General features: G+C 36.5%; 1 protein-coding gene across 3 annotated transcripts; it reads right to left on the bottom strand.

Annotated features, from left to right (window-relative positions):
- Positions 1-6404: 6404 nt before the first annotated feature.
- SWEET4 (Nodulin MtN3 family protein) lies at positions 6405-18891 on the bottom strand. 3 transcript variants are annotated; one of them, XM_088220305.1, is made up of 7 exons: positions 18647-18888; positions 18130-18166; positions 17177-17399; positions 16480-16641; positions 16217-16339; positions 15402-15533; positions 6405-6723 (listed from the first exon to the last, which is right to left on the bottom strand). In XM_088220305.1, the coding sequence occupies exons 1-7, from the start codon at positions 18687-18689 to the stop codon at positions 6715-6717; spliced, it is 729 nt and encodes a 242-aa protein (XP_088076431.1). In that variant the 5' UTR covers positions 18690-18888; the 3' UTR covers positions 6405-6714. The 3 variants fall into 3 exon arrangements, with proteins under 3 accessions (XP_088076431.1, XP_088076429.1, XP_088076435.1); XM_088220303.1 differs by lacking the exon at positions 6405-6723 and adding an exon at positions 12583-12693 and having other exon boundaries at positions 18647-18891; XM_088220309.1 differs by lacking the exon at positions 6405-6723 and adding an exon at positions 12746-13032 and having other exon boundaries at positions 18647-18890.
- Positions 18892-20982: the final 2091 nt, after the last annotated feature.

Genomic DNA, 20982 nt, shown 5'->3' with positions numbered 1-20982 from the left:
ATTTCTCATTGATTCAATACGAGATTGCGTGTTTAAATTTATAAATATATTGATTTAAAATTTATTTTTATTTTAATAACTGATATCAGAGCATTTCTTGTATTCAATTTTTAAAATTCAAATTGATTTTGGATTTCAGATTCAGATTAAGAAATATATAAACAATTACATATGTATATACAGTAGAATCAATTACATATGTATATATATATGCATGAAGAAAATATATGCTTAAGTATATATATATATATATATATATATATATATATATATATATATATATTAGAAATATATACGCATAATTGAAAAAAAAAACACATAAAAAGGAAAGCAACGGCTGACTACCGCTGTATAAATAATAACAGTTGACGGTCATGCGACCGTTCGGTAGCTGAAACAGTTGCCAAATCTTGCGCATAATGGTTGGTTTTTTCAACCATTACAATAGCAGCAATAAAGCCCCTTCGAGCATGAGGAAGAACAAGGAGAAAACAAAAAAAAAACATTCATACAGATATTTGTGGATTATTTTTTATGGCTTCTTAAATTGGTCAATAATATTTCATAACGTTCATGGATGATTACTCCAAATATAGTTACCTATATCTCATTCATAAGAAATCTCAGTTTTTGGATGTGTTCAAGAGTTTTAAAGCAGAAGTTAAGAACCAACTCAATAAAGGGATTAAGACTGTTAGATCTGACCATGATGGTGAATACTATGGTAGATCTGATGAATTAGGTAAATAGCATCAAGGACCCTTTGCTTGATTCCTAGAGGAATACAACATCATCCCACATTACACCACGTTAGGTTCTTCTAGCATAACTGATGTTGTTGAAAGACAAAACATAACATTTAAGGATATGGTAAGGAGTTTGATTAATTATTCTACCTTATCTGAATCACTCTAGAGAGAAGCATTGAAGACCGCAACATATTTACTTAACAGAGTTCCAACTAAAGCAACTACAAAGATTCCTTATGAGTTTTGGACGGATAAGAAGTTTAGTTTAAGACATTTGCACATTTGGGGATGTCTAACTAAGACTAGGCCTTATAGGCCATAGGAAAAGAAACTGAACTTCAGAACTGTTAGTTGTTATTTTGTTAATTATTCATAGCGATCTAGGAGTTACGAGTTTTTTAATTCCACTACTAAAATAATTTTTGAAACAAAAAATGCTCAGTTCTTTGAAGATGTTGATTTTACAGGGGGAGAAGAGTTCAGATCTTATCTTTGAAGAGAAATGAGTCGACATTCCTATTCCCTCAGTTGCTCTTGACAATTATCAAGAACAGGTTCTTATACCTAGCATTCAAGAAACAAATTCATATCAAAACAATGTCATAGTATCTCTCGTTCCTGTTTAGAAAACTGCTCCTAAAACACAAACTTCACACCTTTAAGAACTTATGTTATTAAGGAGATCTACTAGAGAGATGAGAAGTGCAATTTTAGATTATTATATTATATATCTCAAAGAACATAAGTTTGACAATAGTATGGAGGAAGATGATCCTATCAACTTCTGTCAAGCTATGAAAAATTTTATCTCTTAAAAATTCTAACTCTTAAAAGTGAATTGATGTCATGAATAAAAAGATAAAGTTCATGAAGGAAAATGACATTTGGGATCTTGTCCCATTGCTTAAAGATGCGAAACCCATTTGTGGCAAATTGATATTTAAGACCAAAAGAAATTCGAAAGGTAATGTGGAGAGATACAAGACCCGTCTTGCACTAAGGGCTTTACACAAAATGAAGATACCGATTATAAAGAGGCTTTCTCTCCGATTTCATCAAAAGACTCTTTCAGAATTATAATAGCTTTAATGACACATTTTGATATTGAGTTACATCAAATGGATGTTAAGACAACATTTCTTAATGGTGACATTGATGAGACAATTTATATAGTGCAACTAGAAAATTTTATATTCGGAGATGCACGATAAATAGTTTACAAAGTAAAGAAATTGATCTATAGACTTAAGTAGGCTTTCCGTAGATGGTACCATAAATTTTATTAAGTCGTCATCTCATTTGGTTTTGAGATAAATTTAGTGAAAGATTATGCATACCACAAGTTCAATGAGAGTAAGTATATTTTTTTAATTTTATATGTTGATGATATACTGCTTGCCAGTAATTATATAGGTTTATTGTACGAAACCAAGAGAATTCTGATAAAGAGATTTAAGATGAAAGATTTTGGGAACGCCTCTTTTGTATTAGGGATTCAAATAAATCGAGATCGCTCTCAGGGTATTTTTGGATTATCACAAAAGTGTTATATAAAATATGTTCTTAAAAGGTTTGACATATAGTATTATAAACCAAGTGACTCTCCTGTGTCTAAATGGGATAAATTTACTTTAAGTTAATGTCCCAAGAATGACCTATAGACTATGAAGATGCAAAAGATTCCTTATGTTTCAACTATAAGGAGTCTTATATACGCACAGATTTGTACGTATCTGGATATTATATACATTATTGGGATGTTAGGTAGATATTTAAGCAATTCAAGTATGGATAATTGGAAAACAGTTAAATATGTCATGTAGTATCTACAGAGAACAAAATGTTATATGCTCACATACAGGAAGTTAGCTCAGTTAAAGATCATTGGTTATTCTGATTCTGATTTTTCCAGATGTCAAGACAATAGAAAATCTACATCAAGTTATATCTACTTACTTGTTGGGGGAGTTATCTCCTAGAAGAATGTTAAGCAAACATTTGTAACCTCTTATACTACGGCAGTAGAGTTTGTAGGTTATTATGAGGCATTCAATTAAGGAATATAACTGTGAACTTTTATCATTGAACTGTGTATTGTTGATGGTATAGAAAGACCATTAAAGTTAGTTTGTGATAATGAGTCAATAGTTATGTATTCTAACAACAATAAGAGCTCGACGAAGTCAAAATATATAGATATCAAGTTTCTCGTTGTTAAAGAAAAAGTTTAGAGTAAGCAGATATCGATAGAGTACATTGGACCAAACTCCATGATTGCGGATCTGCTCATTAAGGGATTACCACCTAAGGTCTTTCATGAGCACATTGCTCATATGAGTATTATATCCCTAGATGATGTGTAGTTTCAATAGGAGTTTTGTCCCTTATTTATATTTATTTTGTAAGATATGTCATAAACTTTGTACTTTAGTTTTGGTTTATGTATATATGATTTCATTCTAGTTTTTATTTTTTATTTTTTGTTTATATATATTATCTTTGAGTTTTCTTATAGTTAATCTCACTAAAATTAAGACAGGACCAATTGAAAATAAGTATATTGAGATCACATAGCATATAATTTCCATGGTGCACATCCATGCTTGATCTATGTAGTTCAGTTATACTATATACGTGACTATTTATAGGTTTAGCTACGTTAACTGTAGCAAAGATCGCTTTGATCCTATGTCATTATGATCGATAGACGAGATTATTTGGTGATACATTTAGATATTGATAGCACAGTTCTGAGTACTCCTACAGTTATTTAACGCATAGTTAAGGTGTTATATAAATTTCAAGTTGGAGATTGTTGGATTTTTTTTGACATGTGGGCTTAATGTGAGCCTCAGTATACGTATCAGACTATCAACTTAATGGACCTGTTTAAAAATGATCAAATACGGTTAAATAGTATTGGACCTTAATATATCGGACTTAAATATGAGCTTCTAACATGCAAATATCATTTTTGTAATATTATCGTTTTATGATGGGTGAAATGAGAATTACAAAAGTTTGTTGATATAAAAGGCGGTTATGGTCCCTTAATCAAAAGATCACCATTTTATTTTTCTAAAATTCCGTCATTAGAAAAAAACTAGCTTTGAAGGGATCATGTTGATTTGCAATATTCTACAGTCGGACGCGAACAATTATTTCACAATAGATTTAGGTACACTTTCGCTTACATTTCTCATTGATTCAGTACGAGATTGCATATTTAAATTTATAGATCTATTGATTTGAAAAATATTTTTATTCTAACAACAAGAATATTCAAGCTACTTCATAGTTATTTTTTATTTCGGTGTCCACGTGGATATTTATTAACTTACCCATAATCTTTCCTAATTTAATAAGAAAATGATACATCCATATATTCAAAGGAATCTCTTTACACCTTAACCATACCTTCCTTCATTTCATCTCTAAACCTATTGACCTAATCTTCCATGAAAACAAACTAATTACTTTTTTTTCTTTGAGTTATAAAAAATCACCACTAGTATATTATCTTTCCACCATTGTCCAAAACCTCCTCCTCATTCCTCATAATTATATCCTTTACTTCATGTCACCATTTTATGTCCAAAGCATCTTTTATTTATATAGTTGCAACCTTTAAAAGCTATCTCATTTCTATACTAAATATATGATACTCTAAGACCACCTCACCATTGGACACCAACTTGATTTCTTATTCTTTAAATTTCCTTTTTCCATTTGTTGTATATTTAAGTCCCTCTCTGCATGCTCTTACCCCCACACAATATTCTTCCTTTATTCCCATCACGATGCATAATATTTTTCATTGTTAATTTTCAATCTTTTTTTGGAGACTATAGCTAGATTAACCAATATTCTCTCCGCGTTCATTTATTATTATTCAAGATGGTAGGATGATCTTATACATGTTAAAGACTTTTGTGTAATTCTATCTTATGAGAAAGGGTACTCGTGAACGATCTCCATCTAATTATTAATGAATTAAGTATTATATCTATTTTTTGTTTAAAAATAACTACCAATGAATCAAGATAAAATTGCGGTTCATTATTTACAATCGTATGGTTATATATTCTTCAACTTAAAATTGAACATTAAAGATATTTGTCAAATTGACTCTCAACTAGTAAAAGATTATATTAAACCTATCAAAATCCTACTTTTGGCAAAAATATTATAATTACTGTCACCCCCTATACTTGTAAGCGTACACTTAAACACATTCACATTTGTTGAAGTCCCTATTATTGACATTCCTTTAGTGCAGTACGTCAATGTGTATTACATCAAGGTGCTCTTATCTTGTGACTAACTTATCTATTTAATTTTCATTTTTTGTTAGTGTACTTTGTTACGATCGATTTAATTATATTGTATTTTTATGTAAAAATAGCATAAAGAAATAATGTATTATGTATTATTTGACAAGTAATAACGTTTTCAAATATATATGTTATAATATTTCTAAGTAGTCATCCAGTTAATTAAAGAACTCTTTTTTGAAAAAAAAAATTCAATATTCTTTTAATGATTCAACTCAGGTTTCCAGATGACTTTTGAATATATTATGACTTTGTTTATCAAGTAGGGATATTTTATCATTTTAATGCCTTTTTATCTGTAGTAGGTTGACAATCTTAGTTCTTATTATTTAATATTAATTTTTGTTTAGATTTTTAAAGTACACTAAAAATTATTACTTTTGGAGCTAAGGTTGTAGATTTTAGGTTATAATCTGAAAATTTTTGTGTAAAAACAATCATGCTTTAGCTTTTGGTGTTGTATAAATATGACTTTTATTACACAAATACATGTATTTGATATTTTAAAGTGTGAAATTAATTTAAGAATATATAAATAAATAAATAAAAATTTTATAAATTTATATATCTTAATTATTTAAATAATTGAAATAATTATATTTATAATTTAATTAATTATTTTAATATAATAAATGTAAATTATTAGTGTGAGAAATAGGTTTGAAGAACTCCACAAAACACATTTAATAATGGTCGAGTGTTGATATAGAACCAACCTACATAAAACATTACAACTTCCATTGGTACAGGTTGCAACTTTTACTACCAAAAGCTTTCTGTTTGTATAGTCCCAGACAACTATTTTGATGGTCGTTTGGGAGACGTTGGTAAGTGTTAATTAGGAGGTCGGCCAATACTTATGTTAGTATATCTCCTTCAAGGCTATATACCTAATGGAAATGTAACTTGGAGTAACATGTTTTTTTTTTTTCCCCGATATTATTCATTGTTGAATCTCTTCTTTAATTTGTTCCATTTTTTTGGTTTGTTCCTAACTAAGTAACTATTAATGTGTTTTTAACGACAATGGTTTTGATTATATTAATAGTACTATTTCGTAGTTGTGTTAAAATTAATTACGGTTTGTCAATAACATCTAACTCAAATATTATTATATGATTTGATATATAATTTGATTATTCAAATTCAATTTTTCTTTCATGCTCGAAGTTAAAAATAAAATAGGATAAGGTTTCAAAATATATAACAGTTTTTTTATAATCTTCCCCTCAACTTTTTTAGAGTACATAGTTATAATATTCCGATATATTAGTCATTCAAACCAAAAAATGTATAAATTTATAAATATTGTACATGCTTGTCTTATAAAAATTCATTTATAATAGATATTGTAACGCCCTTTTTTTTTTCTTCATGTTGGACGTACTTAACAAGCAACCAATTCCATAACAAAACGGTTATGCACAAGGAAACACTAGCATAATCCATTATCCAATGATCAAGATAATCCTACAATCATGGACAAGACATCGCACACAATACAACCATACTCAATGTGTATGCTACCATCAATTCTACATATTTCATTCAGTCAAAATAAAACGAAACTCTTCATCCTGTACTCTACACACTAGGTTCGGAATCCAACAACTTCGATCCAGACTCCGACCCTACATCATCTGTAAAAAGGAAAGAGTGAGTTCATTTAACTCAGTACGGTAAAACTCAAAATACATGCGTGAAATGCAACAATATAAAACCCTATGCCTCTACCAATAGTTCACTACTGAACTTCAATTTTCCCTCCTGCACCTACAACTCTACCTACCTTAGGTGTTCGTTCCCTGACGGCACTCCAGGCGTGCCAGTGATACCATTCACCGCCAAGATTGGCAACCATTAACACCTATCGACCCCTAGTGGGCCACGCACACACACGAGTTTCAATCATTTTCGTCACCAACAGTGGCGACCATCATTCACCTATCGACCCCCAATCAGGCCACACACACACACTCTAATCCTTCTCTCCCGTCACCACCATCGGTAACCGTTAGCCATCTCACGACCTATACCAGGCCACTCACACACACTCTGATCATTCCCTCTCGTCACCGATATCGACGACCACTAACCATCTCTCGACCTATACCAGGCCACGCACGCACACCATTTTCATTCACTTGCGTCACCAACATCGGCGACCGTTAGCCATCTCTCAACCTATACCAGGCCACTCACACACACTCTGATCATTCCCTCTCGTCACCGATATCGGCGACCACTAACCATCTCTCGACCTATACCAGGCCACGCACGCACACCATTTTCATTCACTTGCGTCACCAACCTCGGCAACCATCGTCTACCTATCGACCCCCATCGGCCACACACACACACACCACTCATTCTCGTCCACTGTCTCTCTCTCCGCCCGCTGCCTGCGACATGTCCTAATTGCCCCCACTCACCCCGTCCTTCTTCCCCCAAGGCTCCAGCTACCCCACTCCATTCCCCCAAGCATCTCACTCACCCGGTGGATCCTTCCCTTCTCCAACATTCACTCCCTGCCTCTCCCTAACTCTATCTCGGGCTATAACCTCCCGCCACACCATCCTTCTCACCTCACTCACCCCGCGGATTCTTCCCTTCCCCAGCGTTCACCCACTGCCTCTCCCTATCTCTCTCTCTTTGTCCCTCTCTCGGGCTACAACCTCACGCCACACCATCATGCCACACCATCATGCCACACCATCCTTCTCACCTCACTCACCCCGCGGATTCTTCCCTTCCCCAGCGTTTACCCACTGCCTCTACCTATCTCTCTCTCAGACTACGTCCTCACACCATGACATCTCCCTATCTCCTTTCGTGTTGCTCACACAGTCCGCTCTCTCCCACACCTTTTTCCTGCCCGTACCGTCACCTTCTCTCTCTCTCTTCCCGCGATCCTCACGCGGTCACTTCCTTCGTTTGCACACCTCTTTTCTCCCTCCCGACCTCCGCCCGTACCGTCACCTTCTCTCTCTCTCCTCCCGCAATCCTCACTCAGTCCGCTTCCTTCCACCTGCCTCACTACACATCCTCACCCAGCCTCTTTCGTATATCGCTACCTCCGTAAGCCGTGGCCATGCATGCCACACATCCAACCATTTCACAATCAAATCAACACACACATTTAGAGTTTGGTACCGTACCTCCCATTTCCATTTTTCCCTCTTTCGGTCGAATGTACTATCACCGTCCGCGATCTCCTCTTTTTTCCGCTCTGCTTCCTTTCTCCCTCCTTCTGGAACCTTCATTCCTCTTCTCTCTCTCTCCTGCTCCCCTTCTTCCTGTGCTCTCTTTCCCCCCCCCCCCTTTTTTTTTTCTTTTCTTTTATCCTCTTCCTCTCTTCCTTCCCCTGCCCTCTTAAATCACCCTAGTTTTTCCTCAAAATGGCGTCGTTTTCCCTCTTGCAAAATAACGTCGTTTTTTCCTTTTCCAAAACGACGCTGTTTTCTCCCCTCTGCAAAACGACGTCGTTTTTCCCTTCCCTCTCTCTTTTTTTTTCTTTCTCTTTTTCCAGTTATTACATATACTCCCCCCCTAAAATAAAAATTTGGTCCCTCAAATTTGTTATCTTACCTTTGAACAATCTTGGATAATTTCGCCTCATCTCGTCCTCTCGTTCCCTTGTTGCCTCCTTCGCTGCATGATTCCTCCATTGTACCTTCACCATAGGTATCACCCTGCTTCTCAACCTTCTCTTATCGTTCAAGCACCCGAATTGGCTCTTCTTCATAAGACCAGTCTCTTTCCAACTGTAATGATTCCCACCTTAGAATATGATTCAGATTCGGGTGATATTTTCGTAGTAGGGATATGTGAAACACATTGTGAACCCTACTATACTGAGGAGGGAGTGCTACTCTGTACGCAACCACCCCCACCTTCTCTAAGATCTCAAACGGCCCTATGAAGCGGGGACTTAACTTCCCTTTCTTCCCAAATCTCAATAGACTCTTCATGGGGGATACCTTCAGGAACACATGATCCCCTACTTCAAAGCTCAAATCTCTCATACGATTGTCGACGTACCCCTTCTGCCTACTCTGAGCCGCTTGTAAATTATGCCGTATCACTAGAACCTTAGCCGTAGTTTCCTCTACCATTTCCGGTCCTAACAACTGTCTCTCCCCCACTTCACTCCAACACAGTAGTGACCTACATGGTCGACCATACAAAGCTTCATAAGGAGTCATTCCGATGCTGGTGTGATAACTATTATTGTATGTAAATTCTATTAAGGGCAATATATCCTCCCAATCTCCCCCAACATCAATAACATAGGCTCTCAACATATCTTCCAATACTTGTATCGTTCTCTCTGTTTGCCCATCAGTCTGTGGGTGAAAAACTGTACTAAAATTCAATTTGGTACCCAAAGCTTGTTGCAACCCTTTCCAAAATCTGGAGGTGAATCGGGGATCCCGATCGGAAACAATTGATACGAGAACGCCGTGTAACCTCACCACCTCCTTGACATACAGTCTGGCCAACTGCTCCACGGAATCCGTCACCTTCATTGCTAAGAAATGAGAAGATTTAGTTAGGCAATCAACCACCACCCAAATACTATCATGTTTCTTATGATTACCTAGTAATCCGGTCACAAAATCCATATATACATGCTCCCACTTCCACTCGGGTATAGGCAATGGCTGTAACAAACCCCCAGGCCTCTGATGCTCTACCTTAACTTGCTGGCATATCAAGCACTTAGACACATATTCAGCCACATCCCTCTTCATGCCTCTCCACCAGAAACTTTTCTGTAGGTTTTTATACATCTTAATACTCCCCAAGTGTATAGCAAACATGGTATCATGTGCTTCATTGAGTACTTCTTCTCGTATTGCCCGATCCCTGGGCACGCACATTCTGGTTTGAAACCTAAGTATTCCATCATCTCTCACACTAAAATTTTCCACTGTCCTCTGTTCTATCCCCTTCCGAATCCTCTGTATCTCGGCGTCCACCAATTGTCCTTCTCTTATTTTCTACACCAAGGTTGGTTGTGCCCTCAAACTAGCCACATACCTTCCGTTGTCCCCATCTTGAATACACAGGTGTTGCATGGCTTTCCGCAGACTCCACTCAGACACCATCAAATGGCCTAGTACCCCTGTACTCTTACGACGGTAGTACCCCACCAACCCTAAGAAACTTCTGATCTCTGTCACAGTCTTAGGCCTTTCCCACTTCACCACTGCTTCTATCTTTGTTGGGTCCACCAACATCCCATCTCTCGACACAATATGGCCCAAAAATGCTATCTGATCCAACCAGAACTCACATTTACTAAACTTGGCATATAATTTGGCCTTCCGAAGCATCCCTAGCACTGTTGCTAAATGTTCTGCATGCTCCCCCGAATCCTTCGAATAGATCAATATGTCATCTATAAAGACAATGACATAGTGATCCAGTAGGGGTCGGAACACCCGATTTATTAGATCCATAAACACCGCAGGCGGATTCGTTAACCCAAAAGGCATAACTAGGAACTCATAATGCCCATACCTGGTACGGAACGCCGTCTTAGCAATGTCTTCGGCTCTTACCCGTAGTTGATGATATCCCGACCGCATATCTATTTTTGAAAATACTTGTGCCCCTTGTAACTGATCAAATAAATCGTCGATCCTGGGCAATTGATACTTATTGTTTATTGTCACTTGGTTCAGTTCTCTATAATCAATACACATTCTCATAGTCCCGTCCTTTTTCTTAACAAACAATATCGGGGCCCCCCACGGTGACACGTTAGGTCGAATAAATTTCTTATCCAACAACTCTTGTAACTGTGTACTTAACTCCATTAGTTCTGACTTCGCCATCCTGTAGGGAACCTTGGAAATGGGCTAGGTGCCGGGCTGAAGTTCTATTGTGAACTCGACCTCTCTACTGGGTGGTAGCCCCGGCAGGTCGTACGAAAATACGTTCGGAAAATCCCTGACCACTGGTATCTCCTGGAGTGCAAGTCTCCTACCCTCGTTCCCTGTCAAGGACATAGATAAACGGTAATTCTTGCATATATTCATACTAACATATCTTTCAACGTACACTCATTTATTCATTGATTTTCCCCATACAGAAACAGATTCTTCGTTTGGCAATTTAAACACTACCCTCTTGCGAAAACAATCTACATGGGCGTGGTGGGCCGCAAGCCAATCCATACCCAGTATTACATCAAAATCTTGTATGTCTAGCAAAATTAAGTCTACCTTTAACTTCCTCCCCTCTATCTCTACCCCACAAGAGTCAAACATTACATCAGTACATAAAGCGCCATTAGTTGGCGTAGATATTACCAATGCCCGGTCCAACCCCCGAGGCTCTATCCTTAGTCTAGATGCGAACCTAGGCGATACAAATGAATGTGTGGCACCAGTGTCAATTAGTACTCTAGTAGGAATATTCGAAATGTAAAGTATACCTTGTATTACTCCTGAAGTAGCGGCCGCCTCCGGAACAGTCATGGCAAACACCCGCCCTTGAAACAACGGCCGACCAGACTCTCTCGGCAGGGGGCAATCTCGTACGAAGTGTTGTGTGCTCCCACACCGATAGCAGCTTCGACTGCCACTCATACATGGCCGTCCTCCATGGTTTTTACCACACCATGGGCACATCCCGCTGCTCGGGGCCATCTGATGACCCGGGACTGCCTCCTGAACCACTCTCTGCCTCTTCTCTGTTTGACTAGAAGATGGTGGCGGTTGTCTATAACTGGAGGGTCCTTTATTATTGTCAGTCTGTTCTTTATACAGTGCCTCTATCAACTGTGCCTTCTCCAATACCATCTGATATGTAGGCAATGCAAACATAGCCACTTGGTGATACAATTCTGACCGTAACCCCTTCTCAAACCATCAGGCCTTCTTAGTTTCATTCATCATGACTTCAGGCGCAAACTAGCCCAAATCTATATATCTTTCGGCGTACTCCACCACAGACAACCTCCCTTGTCTAAGTTCAGTAAATTCCACTTCCTTTCGCTGTCTCAGAAAATCTGGAAAATACTCTGCATTGAAAGCTTCTAGGAAGACTTCCCAGGTGTTCGGTGGGACCAAGGCCCCTTTTTTAATTTCCACCAGCGTTCAGCGGACCCTCTTAACATGAATGTAGCCAGCTGTACTCTCTGTTCTGTAGTCACAGTCATCACTTCGAATAATTTTTCTGTCTCCTTTATCCAATCCTCCACCACCAGTGGGTCACACCCCCCATTGAAGGCATAAGAGTTCAGCCTTCGGTATTTCTCAATATTGCTCGTATCCACCCCCCTATGGGGACCCCTTGTTGTGGCACCGATGCTGCCTCTGTTCGTAACTATCTATCTCTAATCACGGTAGCTAGGCTTTCAACCACTCTGCACAGCCGGTTAAAGTCCTCCTGCTGTACGCCAGACTGCTCTGCATGGGTTGCCGATGGACCAGCACCGTGTCTCAGCTGTGCGGGAGGGGGCAGAGTGCGACACAGGGGTGGCCCTTGAAATGAAACGAGTGGTACATGGTGAAATCCCGAGGCTCGTCGTGGGGCCCCTGGGGTGGGCTCACGACGGGGTCGGTCCCTACCCTTCTTCGTCACCTCCCTGGACTCACCTGCATAATAGTGGCACCCATCATTAGTACTCTTAATTTGCTCTGATACTAACTGTAACACCCTTTTTTTTTCATATTGGACGTACTTAACAAGCAACCAATTCCATAACAAAATGGTCATGCACAAGGAAACACTAGCATAATCCATTATCCAATGATCAAGATAATCTTACAATCATGGACAAGACATCGCACACAATACAACCATACTCAATATCTATGCTACCATCAATTCTACATATTCCATTCAGTCAAAACAAAACAAAACTCTTCACCCTGTACTCTACACACTAGATTTGGAATCCAACAACTTCGATTCAGACTCCGTCCCTACATCATCTGTAAAAAGGAAAGAGTGAGTTCATTTAACTCAGTACGGTAAAACTCAAAATACATGCGTGAAATACAACAATATAAAACCCTATGCCTCCACCAATAATTCACTACTGAACTCCAATTTTTCCTCTTGCACCTACAACTCTACCTACCCTAGGTTTCCGTTCCCTGACGGCACTTCAAGCGTGCCAGTGATACCATTCACCGCCAAGATTGGCAACCATTAACACCTATCGACCCCTAGTGGGCCACGCACGCACACGAGTTTCAATCATTTTTGTCACCAACAGCGGCGACCATCATTCACCTATCGACCCCCTATCAAACAACACACACACACTCTAATCCTTCTCTCCCGTCACCACCATCGGCGACCGTTAGCCATCTCACGACCTATACCAAGCCACTCACACACACCCGATTTCCATTCACTTGCGTCACCAACATCGGCGACCGTTAGCCATCTTTCAACCTATACCAGGCCACTCACACACACTCTGATCATTCCCTCTCGTCACCGATATCGATGAGCACTAACCATCTCTCGACCTATACCAGGCCACGCACGCACACCATTTTCATTCACTTGATTTTCGTCACCAACAGCGGCGACCATCATTCACCTATCAACCCCCTATCAGGCCACACACACACACTCTAATCCTTATCTCCCGTCACCACCATCGGCGACCGTTAGTCATCTCTCGACCTATACCAGGCCACTCACACACACTCTGATCATTCCCTCTCATCACCGATATCGGCGACCACTAACCATCTCTCGACCTATGCCAGGCCACGCACGCACACCATTTTCATTCACTTGCGTCACCAACCTCGGCAACCATCGGCCACACACACACACACCACTCATTCTCGTCCACTGTCTCTCTCTCCGCCAGCTGCCTGCAACATGTCCTAATTGCCCCCACTCACCCCGTCCTTCTTCCCCCAAGGCTCCAGCTACCCCACTCCATTCCCCCAAGCATCTCACTCACCCGGTGGATCCTTCCCTTCTCCAACATTCACTCCCTGCCTCTCCCTAACTCTCTCTCAGGCTACAACCTCCTGCCACACCATTCTTCTCACCTCACTCACCCCGCAGATTCTTTCCTTCCCCAGCGTTCACCCACTGCCTCTCCCTATCTCTCTCTCTCTGTCTCTCTTTCGGGCTACAACCTCCCGCCACACCGTCATACCACACCATCCTTCTCACCTCACTCACCCTGCGGATTCTTCCCTTCCCCAGCGTTTCCCCATTGCCTCTACCTATCTCTCTCTCAGACTACGTCCTCACACCACAACATCTCCCTATCTCCTTCATTGTTGCTCACACAGTACGCTCTCTCCCACACCGTTTTCCCGCCCGTACCGTCACCTTCTCTCTCTCTCCTCCCGCGATCCTCACGTGGTCACTTCCTTCGTTCGCACACCTCTTTTCTCTCTCCCGACCTCCACTCACTCTGCACTCTTATCTCTCTCCCGACCTCCGCCCGTATCGTCACCTTCTCTCTCTCTCCTCCCGCGATCCTCACTCGGTCCGCTTCCTTCCACCCGCCTCACTACACATCCTCACCCAGCCTCTTCCGTATACCGCTACCTCCGTAAGCCGTGTCCACGCACACCACACATCCAACCATTTCACAATCAAATCAACACACATTTAGAGTTTGGTGCCATACCTTCCATTTCCATTTTTCCCTCTTTCGGCCGAATGTGCTATCACCGTCCGCGATCTCTTCTTATCTCTGCTCTGCTTCCTTTCTCCCTCCTTCTGGAACCTTCCTTCCTCTTCTCTTTCTCTCCTGCTCCCCTTCTTCCTCTGCTCTCTTTTTCCCCCCTTTTTTTTTTCTTTTCTTTTCTCCTCTTCCTCTCTTCCTTCCCCTGCCCCCTACTTTAATCACCCCAGTTTTTCCTCAAAACGGCGTCGTTTTTCCCCTTGCAAAACGACGTTGTTTTTCCTTTTCCGAAACGACGCCGTTTTCTCCCCTCTGCAAAATGACGTCGTTTTTCCCTTTCCTCTATCTTTTTTTTTTCTTTCCTTTTTTCCAGTTATTACAGATATAATATCAATGAAATAAATGCACTCAAATGATCAAAATTCTAGCGCTCATTTCAACAATTTTCGGTAAGAATAGATGAGAATATATTCACATAAAAATAAGTACGAATAATTATACCATCGATATGAATTCAGGTATGTACTTAACTATGCAATGAACACAATTAAGTGAAAAAGAAAAACTATTGCACTAAAGTGCCTATGAGAGAAAGGAAAAGAATAAAGCTCTACAATCTTAAGATTAGATGCTTACAAAGAAGAGAAAGAAGAAAGAGCTGGAGAGAATTTAAAGGGGATTCTAGGTTTAGACCTCGGAGAGCTGGATTTCCTGCTGTTGTTGCTGCTTCTTGTCGGATTCTTCAGATTTTGGTGTTGACTTGCAGTAGATTGCATAGATGATCAGTTGAGTTAAACCCCAGAGTGAGCCAATACCATTGCTAATCTGCAAACCACCAAACAATCAAAAATATATCAATATCGTTAATTTATCAGTAGAATAAGCAAATTATAGAACCTTGTTTTTTTCTAAATATGTAATGTACGAAAGCAACAACTTCAATTGTTATGGACAATTAAATTTTTACAAACACAAATTATGACATTAAAATGTATGTAGTTAATTACCCTAAGGCTAAAGTCCATTGATAAGTAAAATTTTAAGATTCTTGTTTTTGGAGAGCGGTCCTCATTGTTCGAGTTTTTATAGATGAAAAAAACTTGAATTTCGATTAACTCAAAAATTAACTTAATGTACTTTTAAATACATTTAACATTAATCAATTTTTAAAAAATAAGATATCACTAATTACATAATATTTAAAAGATAAATATGAGTTAAATCTTTTACAGAAATAAGCTCTCATAATTATATGATATTTAAAAGATAAATATAAATTAAATTTATTAAAAAATAAATCTTAATATAATTTAAAATAATAAATAAAATAAATTATAATTTGTGAATCAATTTTTAAGTGATGATTTTTATTTTCTTTTGTAAATTTCTTAATTTACCTTTAACAAGACTTTAGTCTCATTATGACTCAAAAGACCTTAATTGCAAAACTAGATTAAATGCTGGGAGTTACTAAAGTAATTAGGAAATTACTAAAAGCGAGGATATACCAAAATGTAGAGGTCTATTTTGTGGATGAGTGAATATGCGGTCCAAACGATAGCGTTGATGAACCCAGCAAAAGACAACCAAAACGGCATGTATTGCACACTCTTTGTTTCAATCACTTTTTTCTGTTCAAAATAAGAAACATGTGAAAGAGAGACGTAATTAAGCATATATGCGTATGTATATACACCATAAATACAAAAAAAAAAGAAAAAAAAGACCAGTGAAATTATAAATGTTGTCGATCGAAGAGGTGTCAACGTACCACTGCAAGAGTAGGTGATGCATACATAATAACATTGAAGACATCAGCTATAACACCCACAAAAGCAATCTTGTTGGTTGTGCTGCGAAGAGCTGTTAAAGTGATGATAACAATGATAGTTGTAGCAACAAGTTCAATAGGAATCCATGTACAAATTTGCTTCTGCAAAACAATAGAAACAGAAAAAATAGAAAAATCAATGCTAAGACTAATGGCTTAATTATGAGTTCTTCTAGATTTCAAACAACAAGATTGCTCGTAATTTGACCTTTTCTAACAAAGATGGTCAAGATAACTTCTGAGGGCTGTTTCAGATCATTATACAGCAAGCAAAGTGGCTTTTTGATATTCATGAAAAATTTTACATAAAGTTTTTGGTCCAAATTTGATAAATTTGCAGTTTTAATCAAATATTTGATGGATAAGTAGTTAGGTTGAATAATGGCGTTAAAATTGCCTAGTTAGGATAAAGAGAATCATAAATATGTACATGTACTCACATATATATATACAAAAGCACCGACATGTATTCCGTTACATCCAAATTAAATGAATAATAAACAACCAAATTTCACATGTATATACGTATATATATATATATATTTGATTAGTTTGTCAGTAGATTACTGAGAAATAAGCTTTTATGCCAAAAAAAAAAAAGAACAATGACAAAGGGGGGATGTTAAGAAATACGCACCCGTGCTTTCTTTTTTTCTCCGTCATAAATAAAGAAAATGGTTAAGTAGATTATCTCTATTCCGAGACCAATGCCATTGATGGTGGTGACAAGAATGCTGTCAGGATGAACAACAGGCAAGCCATAGAAGACCCAAAGCATGCAGTTCATTAAAGTTGCGATGTAAGGATATGGTTGAAATTCCTCCACCGACTTATTCTTGATGATTCGGTAGAATGTCGGACTGTAACAGTTTAAATTCAGTGCGTTAAACCAAGCAAAAGAATGGAGTCTAATTTGTTTGCCATTTCATTCTTATAATTCTGATAATAAAAGGAAATTTGGCATTCAGAAGAATTTAATGCTTGATTTTGATCATACAGTTGATAACTATTCATAACACAAACAATGTGCGAACATGCATGCATGCATATATCTAACACACATATAATTAATTGCATCCCATTTGCATATATGTATACATATCAAACATATGTAGACGCATATATTTCCATATATGTGGTGCATCTATATGTTGATTGTCAGACATTCCGTGTGCATCCATATAATTTTCATATATTTTCATGTATATATAGAGACATATATTTTTGTATTCGTTGACCATGAGGGTATAAACATGCATAGAATATTAAATTATATATATCCATAGATATCAATGTATATACATGAATGCGGGCGTACAGGAAAGAGAATTGGTAGGAGAAATAAGTTAACGGCCTGAAAGAAATTGTAGGGAATAGACCTTTCCAGATCGCTGATACTTTATTTGCGCACTGATGTTCCGTATATCTGCGTATACACACCACACAATATATATACATAGAGAGTACATATTCTCTATACTTATGTCTAATGTATGTATGCGCATACAAAAATTTCAAATTGATTTTTAAACCGTACGTTATTTGTATTTATGTGCAGTGTATGAATACAGATCTAGAGAGAGAAATTACACAGGAGAGAGGAACAAGCCAAAGGAGATGACATTTCCTGCACAAGCAAATAGAACAAATTAAAACGGATAAATCTTCCTCTAAAACTCTCATAAATGATCAAATGCCTAATTTCACATCGATATATCGATTCAGGATGAATTCACTCTATCAAACAACGAAAACAAGAACAAATTAAAATTTTACACAGCGAACGAAGAAGAAACGCAATTCCCAAAGGCACTACTAAATTTAAGAAGAAACAAACATAACCAGAAATTCACAAGACCGGAAACAAAAATAGCTATGACGTCTTTTAATACAAAGAGAAGGAGAAGAAGCGCATTTTTCGAATTAAATAACAGAAACAATAGATTTGAAGGGAAAAAGCCATCACAAATTCATCTCTGAAAAGAAAAAAGAAGAAAAACTCAAAGGAATGAAATCGCAGAACAAAATGTTTATATATATATATATATGTATATGTATATATATGCGTATAAAATACAGATAAAGACGGCCACTCTGCAGAGCATACCGATGATGCCAACTATGTTCCGGACGGTTCTCGAACTGATCATCTCGAAATCGCGTGATCGTAAAAGCAGAAGAGTGGAGAGCGATGGAGAGCGAGAGAGCAGAATTGAGGAGCAGAGAAAACGAGAAGCGAGGGAGAAGAAGAGACGGTTAAATAGAAAGAGATGGGTGGGAATCCCTATCCGACGCCGAGTATTAGTTCAGTTGCAACGAATTTCATCCGGGTATGTATACTTAACTGAAGAGTTTAGCAGCTCGTGATTAAATACTTAAAAAATTTGAAATTTCAAATCGTTTAAAAATTATTAGTTTAATAATAATGATAATACCATAATTATCCAAATTCTATCTCTATAATATTATTATAATGTAAAGATATCCGATTGCGTTACCAGCACTAATTAATTACCAAAAAAATAATAATAATAATCTAAAACCATTTTATCCAATTTTTTATTATTATTGACTAATTATCTAGTCTTTCAGATTTTTTTTTATTTTTATAAAAATATTTCCTAATTTTCCATTTTCTAAATTCTTGTCTATTCTTTATTTTAATTAATTAGGTAAAACGTAAATTTAAAAAATATGTATATATAGAAAATTATTTTAGGTAAAAACATTTTCTAAATAGTTAGATAGAGGGTGTATTATCTCACCCCATTGACTATTTCTAACTTTAAATGAAAAATTAGTATAATTATTTATAAGACAACTAACATTAAAATCTTCAAGTAATATAAAGTAATTATGTTACAAGAAAGTAATGACAAATTTTAATATGAAAAAAGTTAATTATAGTTCTAATTAAATATTAAAAATTAGCGACTAATTAGTAATTAAATTAATATAAACTTTGATTTTGCTTTTGCTTTTGCTTTCTATAAACTTATATATACATAAGTATGTATGTATACAAGTTAATTTATAAATTATAAGTTATAATATTTTTATTGATAAATTAATCCTTTTAGTTGTATAGTTTCAGATGTATACTATCTTTGCATATTTAAATTCTAATTTATTGTTTCTATATTTAAACAATATTATATTATTTATATGAATCTCATATTAGTATTTATTATAATGTTTAATATATTTCATAAAAATATTAATTTTCTATTATCATGTTACAGAAACCAAGTAGAAAGAAAAGATTATATGTGTGTATGAAAGTGAAGGATGCTTCTTATTTGTGAATAAGAACATATGGGCGTGAATTTTTATGACAAATAAGAAAATATAGTCCTCATTTTATGGTGACTAATAATCTTGGTTTTATTATAATAAGAATATTTTTATGCTCAAATTAGGAAGAATAAGGGGTTAAAAAGCTAAAGAAAATAGGTGTTTTTAGTTTTTATGGTGAAATAAAAAAGTGTATTCAACCTTCTTTTTATGGGTTAGTTATATATAACTTGTCTCAATATATAATATTATGAAGTGAGAGTAATAACATAGGTACGTAAATTTTAATCACAACGACCTTTGTCTTCACTATTAATAAGATTTAGTTAACTCGATTGTTAGGCATCTTTACGATTAGAAGTTGTCTCACGTGTGTTCCAAATAATAATATTATATGTAATTTTTGTTTTACTATTTGTATTATTTGCCTCATTTAGTCACTAATTATATTTTAGAAAAATTAATCTTCAAACAAATAATTTTTTTTTTTAAAAAGTAAGAGAGATCAAAAAACGAGCAAGCAACAAATACCAAGAAACCAGGAAACAACCATAATAAAAACTAAGAAGCAGAAACCCAGAAAAAATTAGGGACCTTATAGCAGCAAAAAACAAAAAAACAGGAAAAAAAAAAGGCAGAGCACATGTCAACCAAGCCACTAAAAGTTCATCTCTCTCCCCACCCCTATTTTACCTAAAGAATCGGCAAAGAAATTTCTTTTTCCGGTATTATTAAGGAGCTTGATTTTTTCTAAGCCATTTTCATTCTCATTCGCCATTGTATTCATTTTCCAAATGACATTCTTGTTAGTAATCTAAGTAACTATGACTGGAATCAATTTCTATTTCTAAGTCCAAATTATTTGCATTCTGCATGATAGTGATGATGAAAATAACTTTCTTGATCACTAAAAATTCGATATGATTTGAATAAAAAAAAATCCAATATTAATTGAGAAGATGTAACACCCAGATCTGAAAATTTAGTTCGAGATAAATTTTTAAATTAATAAAAATATATAAAATAAATTTTTTCGTTATTTTAATTTTTAAAAAATTTTAAGAAAAATAGAATCAGTGATAAAATTGAAAACAATTCTGGAAAAAAATAAGTGAAATTTTGAATAAGATAGATATTTTTCAAAAGCAA

This window comes from Carica papaya, chromosome 1 (assembly GCF_054855325.1).
Source record: "Carica papaya isolate Zhongbai chromosome 1, ASM5485532v1, whole genome shotgun sequence".
Taxonomy (NCBI): domain Eukaryota; kingdom Viridiplantae; phylum Streptophyta; class Magnoliopsida; order Brassicales; family Caricaceae; genus Carica; species Carica papaya.
Note: the sequence above shows the minus strand (reverse complement) of the source record. Positions and strands in the feature narration are given on the sequence as shown.

Excerpts from the sequence above, each read along its gene's own strand:
- SWEET4 (XM_088220303.1), bottom strand. The coding sequence starts at position 18,689 with ATGATCAGTTCGAGAACCGTCCGGAACATAGTTGGCATCATCG. Across the intron at positions 16,642-17,176 it reads GAGAAAAAAAGAAAGCACGG|AAGCAAATTTGTACATGGAT; the intron begins GTGCGTATTTCT and ends ATTGTTTTGCAG. Across the intron at positions 16,340-16,479 it reads CATCACCTACTCTTGCAGTG|AAAAAAGTGATTGAAACAAA; the intron begins GTACGTTGACAC and ends TATTTTGAACAG.